The sequence below is a fragment of the Eptesicus fuscus genome, chromosome 12 (genome assembly GCF_027574615.1).
Source record: "Eptesicus fuscus isolate TK198812 chromosome 12, DD_ASM_mEF_20220401, whole genome shotgun sequence".
NCBI lineage: Eukaryota > Metazoa > Chordata > Mammalia > Chiroptera > Vespertilionidae > Eptesicus > Eptesicus fuscus.
Window position 1 is genome coordinate 32905437 of NC_072484.1, and position 10735 is coordinate 32916171.

At 57.7% G+C, this 10735-nt stretch overlaps 1 protein-coding gene across 3 annotated transcripts in view; it reads right to left on the minus strand.

Annotated features, from left to right (window-relative positions):
- Positions 1 to 209: 209 nt before the first annotated feature.
- The window catches only part of NOL4L (nucleolar protein 4 like), a 128833-nt gene continuing 118307 nt past the window's right edge, over positions 210 to 10735 (minus strand). For all 3 annotated transcript variants that reach the window (XM_054723954.1, XM_054723955.1, XM_054723956.1), the window contains 7 exons: positions 9823 to 10008; positions 9558 to 9749; positions 9167 to 9289; positions 8671 to 8872; positions 3992 to 4551; positions 2193 to 2379; positions 210 to 570 (listed from right to left, as the gene is read on the minus strand). In XM_054723954.1, the coding sequence (XP_054579929.1) occupies positions 4331 to 4551; positions 8671 to 8872; positions 9167 to 9289; positions 9558 to 9749; positions 9823 to 10008 (924 nt within the window). In that variant the 3' untranslated portion in view covers positions 210 to 570; positions 2193 to 2379; positions 3992 to 4330. The remainder of the gene's footprint in view (positions 571 to 2192; positions 2380 to 3991; positions 4552 to 8670; positions 8873 to 9166; positions 9290 to 9557; positions 9750 to 9822; positions 10009 to 10735) is intronic.

Genomic DNA, 10735 nt, shown 5'->3' on the forward strand with positions numbered 1-10735 from the left:
CAGGGAAGATGTGTTTCCTTCCCTTCTAGCGGGCTGGGTGCCGAAGGAAATGACACATTCACCGAGGACCTTCCGTGTGCTCGCTTCTGGGCTAAGCAAAGGTGGATCTACTAGTGGAAGGTGTTTCAGTGCCCAGCGAGGTTTGGAAGAGGTCTAGCTGGCAGTGTGGCTGTTGAGAGGACATGTGGAAAGGACACATTCAGTTTGTTATTCAGTGTTTATTAAGTAGATTCAGTCTTATATATGATATACAGATTCAAAAGAAAAAGGATTCCACATACTTATGAAATCAGTGCATTTAGCAAGTAATACCATGGAGAAACAGCTCGATTAACAGCTCATTGGTCTTTTGTTAAGTGAGGGGAGAGGGAGTTGGCCTGTGCTAGTCATTCCACAAACAAAACAGAATTTAGTTGCATCACATAGAGAAGACACAGTCTAAGAATTAAAATATTGAGCCACATTTACTGGAAAAACTCACTATATAGAACACAAAGAATTTTTATAGAGCATTGAAGAGGAAGTTCTCACCTGCTTAGAAGAGCCACGTTAAGTTGCATAGGTGCATATCTGTAAAAATATAATTTAGAGGTGAAGCCACTGATTAAGTAATAAAGAGTCACCTTTAAAAGTTGGTGCCATCCATTGTTTGCCTTAAGTGCCATATGCTTATCGTCTGGAGCCCTCTGCCCCTCGCCAGAGGTGATGCCTCCAGGGGAACCTTGAAGACATGCTCGTCAAGTCTGCACTGGAGACTCTTCCAGTCTCGCCCAGGTAGGGAACTCAAGCTCTCCCAGAACCAGTCTGAATGATGCCAGAGGACTGACTACAACCTGCCCACCCAGGCTGCTGGGAGAACTCTCTCACCCACAGCTGTGCAGCCCAGTCCTGCTTCACTGCTCGCCTGCCCGTGCAGTCGCCCACCGGCCCTGCTTCTAAATGGACCACATACAGACGCATGCGGGCCATCTACTGACACAGAGATCTTTCTGAGCTTAGAAAAGTGTTTTTCGGTAAATCCGAGTTCTGTGTGTTGTAGGTTTGTTTTTGTTTTTAGGTGGAAACATAGGTAAAAAGTGAGAGGTTTTTGTTTTGTGGCTTTGCTAAGCAGATGAGCTTAGTGAGGTGCACCTTCCTCCTCAAGAGCGAGTCTTGCAGAACACACAGGGACTGGGGCATCTGTACATGTAAACAGTACACTTTCACTGAGTCCAAAATTAGGAGCAAAAATACAAAGGTTCACATTGGTCTTAGGTAGATACAGGCGAAAAAGGATTGAGCTGTTTAGCCCAGAAACAACAAAAACAAAGTTTCTAAAGCACCACTAAATTATATAAAAATCAGACCATGGACGGATTGAAACTGGTATTCTGGTGAAATACTTTACTATCTTGTAAAAAGTTTTACAAAAAATTACAAATTAAATGTATCAACCCTCTGAGTTCAAAGCAGCATTTTGAAATGAACTGGTAGTTAATCCTATAACCACCCCTGGAGTCGTAAGTGGCCCTTGGGAATAGGGATGGCCGGGTTCCACCTGTTTGAAATCCTCTAAAACCCCCTGCCTGCCTCCCCGCCGCCCCCATTGCTGTCCTCGGATGTGCACTGTCTGTTCGTCCGAGTGGTGAGGGTAAAAGTTTCAGGTGTGCCCCTCTTTCTGGTCTAAGACCAATCCCCATTCTCTGGATTCTGCCTTCTCTCCGCTCAGGATCAGGCCCCTGCAAAGACTCTGGAACTGGTGTGTTCTACTCGCATTATCTTTTAAACTTTGGATCCCAGATGACTAATTTGTACCGACCCCCCCCCCCCCCCCAATAAGGATTTTAAATGGTTCTGGGCAGGGCTTCGGGAGAAGGCTGTCCCTGGGGTGATGGGGGTGGGGGGCAGTGGGAGCGAGGTTCAGCAGAACCAGCTCTTAGGTACTCTCCAAGTCAGGCAGAGAGGGACTGGGTTGAAGCTGCATCTTTTAAAACAAAAGCCAAACAGAACAAGTTCCCTGACTGGACTAGCTAATGGGATCCCGTTTCACAGAGTGACTTGCTCCTGATGCTGCCATCTCCAGGGCTTCTGGCGCAATTTCAGTGGGAAGGACCCCACCTCAGACCCGCCCTGGGGGAGCCACTGGGAACCCGGGACCAGTGCCACTGGCGTTCCTTTCCTTTCTCTTTAACACACGGAACCTCCGCTCTTACCGCAGCATTAGGTCGGCTGAAGGTGATCAGTTAGGGCAGCCTAAACTCAGAAAAACACGACTTCAAACTGTAGCTTATGTGATCTTTAGGTCTAATCCCGTGTGGCGGCAGGAGCCCCTTCCCCAGTCCTCCTCACTCCTGGCTGTTAAGAAAAGCAAACCGTTCATGCCTGGCGTGGGTACTGCCTCTGGGAGGAGAAATGACATGTTAAGCAATTGATACCAAGAATTCTAAGGCGGCGATTGTCTCTGCCAGTTTTTAACATTAAGATTTCACAAACTGCCTGGGGTAACATTTTGCAAAAGATCTACTGATTACTTTGTAATATTGTTCACACACAAAAATAAATATTTACACAAATTAAAACGTCAGGGAGTGTACTGAGCAGGTGGAGGATGGCTGTGCAGATGGCTGGGTGTGGGAGAGGCCGTGGGCACTGGAGTTTGTGCTGTGCTAAGGGGGAGTCTCGGGTGTCCTGGCCCCGACCGGAGGCCTGGGGATGGGTCAGATGAAGGCAGAGGTGGTGTGGTGGGATGGGGTGTTGGAGGCCACTTGAGAGATAAAAGACCACCCCAGCCTCTCGGGGCTGGAAGTAAGCACAGGGTGGGACACCCACTCTGGGGCTCCCTCCCCGGCCCTCCTGAGGGTGGTCTGCCAGTGCCAGGAGGCAGTTGGCTGTGGAGAAGCTGGTTTGAGAAGGGATACCTACTCTGGGGTCAGGTGGCTCTCAGTGGCCGTCCCAGGGTCCACTCGGCCCTGGCTCCCTGGGGCCCTTTGCTCTGAGGGAGGAAAGGCAACAGAGGGCTTCTGCCAGCTCTGGGCAGGGGCGGCAGCGGAGGCTGCGGTCATGGCTACGGAGTGTTCATGGAGAGGCCCGGGGGCCTGCTGAGGTCTGGGCGAATCCCTGGTTTAGCAGCACTGGTAGGTATTGCACTGAGCAAGAGGAAGTGCCTGTCGGGAGGAGGGAAACCAGGCCAGCCTTTTCTTTTTGCCCCTTTCACACTCCAGGGATTAGAGGTTTCTTCCAGGACTGGTCCCTCCAGAAGAAGGGCTGGTCTTAGGAGAACCCAAGTGGCTACTCTGGTGGATGATGGCCCCTTAATTTCCACCGCGGGGGCGGGGACGGGAGCCAAGCCAGTGCAGGGCGCCCAGCTGCCTTTCCTGGTCAGTGGCTGCCTGACGCCTAGAGGCTCACCCTGAAGAAACGGTCTTCCCAGCAGGGGCCTGAGGGCCTGGGTCTGTGCGGGGAGTGTTCAACCCGGCTCCCTGGGCAGGGTGAGGGCCGGGACTCTGCTGACCGGCCTCCGTCTCCCAGTCTCTGTCCTGTCGGGCAGCTGGGAGGGCCGGGCTTACATCCTAGGCACACACACTGTGTGGGGGGTTGGGAGACAGCCATTCAGAACAGGCTCAGGGCACATCCTGGAAAAAGCCCCCGCTGGAGTGTGAGGTAGAATACAGGTGGCCATGGCTGGGGCTTCTGTGAAATGGGGGAGGGGGAGCGTGGGTTTGTCTTTGCTTTGCAGTGGGTGTGGGTGAGGTCCTCCTGCTTGGTGGTGCTGGGCACTCAGAGGGACAGCCCCCTGGCGCCTGCCCCACCGCCGCCCCGCCCTGCGGCCCCGCCCGCGCCAGTGTAGTGATATGGAATGTTAGGGCACAGGGAGACATCCTTCTGATCAGACAGACACAGACTGGCAATCTGTACAAACACAAAAGAATCCATTTCAAAAAAATAAATTACTAAGGGGAGAGGAAGAAAGGGTCCACTTCGTTTTTCTCAATAAATATGCAATTCTGCTCACCTAAGACTTGAAAGGTAATTATCTGGGAGTGGGATTCTAACATCAGGGTCCACGAAGATGATCTAACTAGAGCTGCGACCCCAGCGCCCTGTCGGGGAGCCCAGCCCTTCCAAAGCTGCCCCATCGGCCTCTTCCAAGCAGGTCAGAGCACCTGTGTGGTGAGATTCCAAAAAAAAAGTGTCCTTGTGCCCAAAGTCTCAGGTGCTTGGAGTGTGGCTAGAAACAGCTCTCAGATCCCACCTCTTTCAAAAAACAAAATGTACCAACTGGTGAGGCAGGAAGCTGGGTCGGGCGGGACAGCCTCATTCCCGAGGGTAGTGCACTCCAGGTGCCACCCGGTCAGTTCTGCTGTAAAATGAGGTTTTCCAGTTCGTCCGCCGAGCGCAGCAGGAAGGCGGCAGACTCTCGGTAGCCGGCGATGAGCTGCCGCACAGCACTGATCTCCGTGGGGCTGAGCTGGGCGGTGGGCATGGTCCTGCTGGTGCTGTTGCTGGAGGGCGTGGGGGTGGGCGTGGTGGAGGTGGTGGAGGCCCCGCCTTTCATGCTGAGGTCCGTGGGCCCTGTAGGGGGAGAGGGAGGGTGAGAGGGAGTGGACGGACACCTTGCAGGGCACTGGGAGGTGCTGCCATCCTTTCCGTTGTCCTGGGGGCCTGCTGTGGACCAGGCACTGGGCCTGAGGCCTCTGTCTATCTGCTAGTTGTACCTCTAGTGCCTAGAATGGGGTCTGGGGCCAGCAGACGAGACATGGGGTTCTCTGTTCACACTCAGGGTGATCCTGCAAGGGAGGAAGCGTGTCGTCACCACGTGACAGGTGGAAGCAGCTGAGGCCTGGCGGTTGAGAGGTTTCACCAAGTTCACGTGTGCACATGGTTCTGCATTCAGGGCAGCGTGGCACGTGACAAGGCACGGGCTGTGGTGTCAGGCGGGGAGCAGGCTCTCTGGCACTGACCACACCTCTGCTTCTTTCAGAGGACCGTCAGGTAGATGGTGCTCCCCCAACAGGTACACAACCTGGCCCTGGTCTCCACGTGAGGAGGAAGCCTCAAGGAAAGGAACTTCCCCGACTCCCCAAAGCGGTGAGCAGAGCTTCGGCAGGAACTGACGCTACCCGAGCAGAAAGGCTGCTGGCGTGTCTGGTGAAGGTGAGGTATGTATGTGATCCTCCCTCAATGGGGCGGCTGTCAATAGACGTGGGGGTCAGATGCTGCAGGTAAGCAGGGGCCTGATCCCTGAGAGGGATGAGTGTGCAGTCCAGAGCCAGAGAGGAGCCATAGGAGACCAGGACGACACCCACCCGTGTGTGCGTGCATGTGTGTGTGGGCGTGTGCACATGTGCGTGTGTGTACATGTGCACAGGTAGGCAAGGGGCTTCTGTCCAGAGGAGAGAAGCAATCAAGGCCAGCTGCCCTGCTTGGCTGTGGGAAGGAGGTGGGGCCAAGACCAGGAGCGCAGCCCGCAGGAGAGGGTGGGCTGCTCCGCCTGTCTCCGGAGGAATCACGGCCCTTGAATCTTCCTTACTTTGAGGAGGTCTTTTGTGCCGGAGCGAGGGGAAGGTTAATGCTGCTGGACAGGAGCGTGTGGGATGGATGTGGGAGAGTTAGAATGGTCAGGACAGGACCCAGAAGTGCTGTCTGGAGAAATCACCTCCCCTTTGCAGGAAAGAGGGAGTCTGACCTCTTCTGAAATATACGAGGGGTGTATGTTGGGGGGCCCACCAGGCCCTGCTCCTCTCCACCTTTTCCAAGCAGCTCTACAGGGTGGGCCCTTGGCTGTAAAACAGGCCAGCCTGGGCTCGGCCTGCCTTCCGCTCCGAGGCCGTACAGTCACTTCCCTGAGCCTCGGGCCCTGTCCGCGGCAGGAGGCGGCAGCTGGGGCTGAGCCTGGCCTGTGAAACGCGCAGCGCAGCCGCGGCCTCGCAGCCTGCACAGGCCCCTGGGAAAGAGCTTTCTCCAGGTGCCAGGCTTTCTGAGCGGGCTCTCGGGAGACACGGAAGCTCCTGGAATTGGAAAAGCAGTCTTCTGAGGTGTCAGGTAAGAGCAGATCCGAGAAGTGAGGATCTGGAAGCTGGGGCTTCCTTACGGAGGCTTCTCTGACCCAGCTAGGTCCGTGCCCGTTCCCTCCCCACTGCCCCGGGCAGAGGTCATCTCCACGGCCTGTGAGGCTGCTCTCCCCGACCCCGGAGGTTCTCGTGGCGGTTTCACTCGTCGTTGCATTTACAGTGGCAGCTTCTATGCTGCTATAGAGAGAGGTGGACAAGCCCTTGTATTGGAGACATCTAGACCAGAAGTAACATGTTGGGAGAAAGGATGGAAACTAGACTGCTGCTAACAGGAGCTGGTGCAGACTCCAAATGGGGAAGGAAGCTGGAGTCTAAGATGGGACAGTTTGTCACATGAGGTTATTTTCTCCCTTGAGAACACGGACGTAGGGAAGCGGGCCCTAGGAACTGGCCTGCTAGGAATATGCTTGGAACTGAGCGCCAAGGGAAGAGTTAAGTCTGTTAAAATGAAACCAGGAAGGAGTGGGGTTGTGACTTGCTAGAAACAGCAGCCACGCCGACGACCGACTCCCCTGTTGGCAGCTAAATGAGAGGCTGGGTGGGAGCCGGGGTGCCTCTGCTGTCTCCTGGATGCGGCAGGGGGTGGACCCGAGTGAAAGGGGCTGTTCGGTTCCCTCAGGGGCAGCTCCCAGTCCCTCCAGACAACGCTTGGGGACGGCAGAGGGCGGCTGGAGCTGCCTGCACAGGTGGTGAGCTGGCCCTGGGCTTCCTCCTTCCTCCCTCCATCCCCAAGTCTTGTCCTCGTCACCCCTGTGTTCAGGGCTGTCCTTCATCTCTCCTGGGCTTTAGCTACAGCCCGAGAGGAGAAAGTCCTGTTTCCTGCGGCCCATCTGATCGGAGCTATCTGCTCGCAGGCTCTGGTTACAGGAGGACGCTCAGGTTGCCAGGCGGTTGCTGGGAGGGCAGCCCAGCACACCAGGCAGGCAGGCAGAGCCCACGTCTGTCTAAGCTGATTTGCATCTCCAGCTGACAACCTAATGAGCAAAGTAAGGAGCCCTGTGCCACTTGTATGGCTGCCCAACCCAGCGGCCATACTGCCTGAACAACCTTGTAGAGGCTGCACGGGAGGGCGTGGGCCTGGGGGCCGGCAGCCATGCCGTTGCTGGTTGCTCTCCTCCAACTGCCTCAAGCCCAGTGCCCACCGGCGAGGAGGTAAAGGAGCAGATCTCGGTCTCAGTGATCTTGCCAGCCGCCTCCAAGGAACCAGGGTGCTCACAGACAGGAGACGGAGGCTCGGGAGGCCCCTGCGGGGTGAGCAGGGCAGGGGGTGCAGCAGGCCCAGTGCTCTTACGAGGCAGGAGCAGCCCGACAGCCACAGCCCTGAGACAGGCCATGCCTCACGGCGCCAGGTGGAGGCTTAGCACCATCGCCTGCCGCCTGGGAAGGACGGGCCCGAGAGGTGCTAGCCTCCCTGTCCTGGGACCTGTCAGGTGGCCCTTCTTTCTGGAAGGAAAGCAGCCCACCCGGACAGCTTCCACCCCTCAGCCTCAGGGATTAGGGCCGGGCAGCCTCTTATTTTTAGGTTAAGAGGCATTAGGAAGGGATGAGACGTTAAGCCCAGGCAGGAATCTTCCAGGAACCTGCATATACTTCCTGGTGGGGTGGGGGTCAAGGTGAGCGCAGGGTGCCTGGCTCTCTGCGATGGGTAGGGGCCAGTTCCCTCCGTCACTGACCAGGAACACCCTGGGCTCTCCTGCAGCCAAGAGTTTGAGAGGAATTCTCAGGCTTGTTTGGCCAAGACCTAGAACCAGGGTTCCCTGGCCTGTGGTTGGCACCTTCCTCCAACTACTCCTCAGGCAGCAACTTGGTGTCATCCCCAGCCCCGTGCCCCCCGCCCCCAAATGCATACTGCTCTGCCCTCCTGCTCAAATATCACAGGGCAGAGTACAATGCACAGCCTCCTTTGCTTACGACCTATCAGAACAGACGGAACAAAATCCAACGGCCTGGCCCAGGAGATCACCCCAGACTGTTCTCCCCCAGGGGGACCCCAGCCTAGCCTCAGTGGGCATGGGCCTGAGCTCTCCACTCCAGGCCCCACTCGGGAGCACCTACCTCCACGGGGAGGTTTCTACCTTTCAGGGATATTTCTCCAACACTGGTCTAGGACTAGCCGGCCTCAGAGTCGCTTGGGAAGAGTTTAGGGGAGCACCTAGGGAATCACGGCCTGGGGGACCTGATGGGACAAGGGCTGGGCCCTGCATTGGAGGGTAAGAACCTGCACCTCACAAGTAAGGTCCAGAGCTGAGGCTACAAGTGAATGGGGCCAGGCCTGCACCAAGTCCTGCCCCACCATCTCACTGAGCCTTGGTCAGGGAGGCAAAATGGGGGTGTGGAGAGGGTTCCACTCGATAAAGAGCAGGGCCTTGGCTGGATGGACCGCAGTGCCCAGCTCACAGGGCCATGAGGGGGGGTGGGACCAGAGAGGCCCACAGTGCAATGAACAAAGCACACCTCCTTGGGGAGGGGAGTGGAGGGGAGGGGGGTTTATTTGTTTTATCAGCTGAAGCTGTCCTTGCTTTCCTATCTAGGGACTGGGCTAAGATGATATGGGAAGGGTCCCTGTGCCATGAAGGAGCTACTTTTCCCCCTTCTCGAGGCGGCGGCCTCCTTCACTCACCATTACTGTGATTTCCTGTTTGCAGGGAGGCAGGGGGCTGCAGGTTGCTGCCCAAGGCCCCGTAACCGCGGTAACTGTAGTTGAGGCCGCCATTGACATACACGGGGTCCTGGGAGTAGGAGGAGGCTGGCAGTGAGTAGGTGGAGTGGGTGATGGCTGCAGAGTCCCGGGAGTGCTGCTTGTCCAGGGCTATGGGCTCGTCCTGCAGGGGAGAGGGAGATGCTGAGGACCCAGAGGGGCAGCGAGCCGGCGGGGTGGATGAAGGCTTTGGCCCCAGAGTTTCTGGGACGCAGAGCTGTGTCCTGCAGGGCTGTCCCCGTCCCTGGTCGTCGCACACAGGGCCCGCGGGATGAAGCCCGGACGCCCTCCTGGGTCTGCAGGGCTGGGTGCCCAGGCCCGCCGGGTCCCTCTGCACTGGGGGCCCCACGGTCCGTGGAGTGACTGATGTCCACCCACCCGGAGCAACCCCATGACAGTGGCCAGCGGCGAGCAGTACCTGCGAGGACTGGTAGATCTCCAGGCGCATCCTTTTGGCTGCTTTCCTCGTCTCGCTCTCACAGGCAGCTGCCAGGATGTTTTCGGCCATGGCCGAGGTCAGGTGGGGAGGTGTGGGTCTGGTCTGCAGGCAGAATGGGGGCAGTGTTGGGCCCACACAGAGACCCTGCCCTAGAGGTGTTGGTGGAGGGTCTGGGGTCAGGCTTCAGGGCCGTTATCTATGGAGCTGGGCCTCTTTAGGGACCTCAGCTCCCCACGCTGTGAAACAGGGACCATGGTGCTGGCTCCTGGGACGCTGGGAGGATTATGGGTAAAGTGTCTGGCCAAGGGGACGCCCAGCAATCAGGAGTGTGGCTGGAGGCGAGAGGCGGGGCGGGGCTGGGAGGGCTCACCATCTCCATGCCGTTCTTCTTCATGCGCCGGCAGGACTTGAGGTACGTGCGGATGCGCTTGCGGGCCCGCTCCTGGAACTCGGGGAACTGCCGGCTGCAGGATTCGATGATGGCCTGGATCTTCTCCTTGGGCTGCTTGGAGATGGGCACCATGCGGTCCAGGTTCTCGTCCACAAAGAGGCGCACAAACATCTGCGGGAGAGACGGGCTGTGGGAAGGGCTGGCCCCGGCCGCGGCCCGCCCGCCTGACCGACCCGGCGCTCACGTTGAAGGCCTTGAGGCGCTCGGGGTCCATGCCCTCGGAGTCGTTCATCTTGTCATTGTCCTCGTGGTCGTCGTGGTCGTCGTCGTCGTCGTCTGCTGGGGGAGCCCGGCCCACAGTCAGGTCCTCAGGGCAGCCGCTGACCTCAGTCTTGATGGAGTCGTAGCTCCCTGAGCTGTAGGGGGGCGACTGAGAGAGGAGGGGGCAGTCAGGCAGGCCTTCCGTGGTCCCCGACAGGCCTCTGAGCTTAGGAACTGGGTGCCCACACACCCCACTGCCACTGAGCCAAAGCTGCGAGGCCCTGAGCAAGTCCCCCTCCCCTTCACCTGTGAAATGGGGACAGCCACATGCCCCCCTCCCTGGGCGGCTGTAGGAAGGACGCAAGGCCTGGCGTCCGGGGCGGGGGGCGTGGTGGGGAGGCACTGAGTGGAGGGTGTTAGTGGTTTACTCAGCAAGTGCCCACACCATGACCGGCCACGTGGTGTGAGGGAAAGGCAGACACAGAAAGGGTTCCCACCAACAGCCAGCCTCTTCCGGTTGTGCCAGATCTGTTCTGGCTTCGGGGTTTTCTCCCCGACCCCCAAGGGGCTGCAACCCTGAGTTGATAACCGAGCTGTCACAAAAGCAGCCGTGTGCTGTCTGCTGGGGAGGAGGAACAGATGGGCCGGGAGAGGGAACCAGCCAGGGCGACAGGTCCATTAGGCAAAGTGCATTCCCAAAGCTCCCCGGTGGGGGTTCTCCTGTCTGCCACCCCCTCCCTCCCGCTGAGCTGAGAGGATACAAAGGGGGAAGGCAACCAGGTGTCGCACACGCACACGGGGCGGGGCGTTCACCCCAATACAGCACCTCCCCAGCCTGGAAGGCACTCCCCTCTCCTCCAGCTTTCTTCCCTTTTCTACCCTCTGCAGCTCAGCGC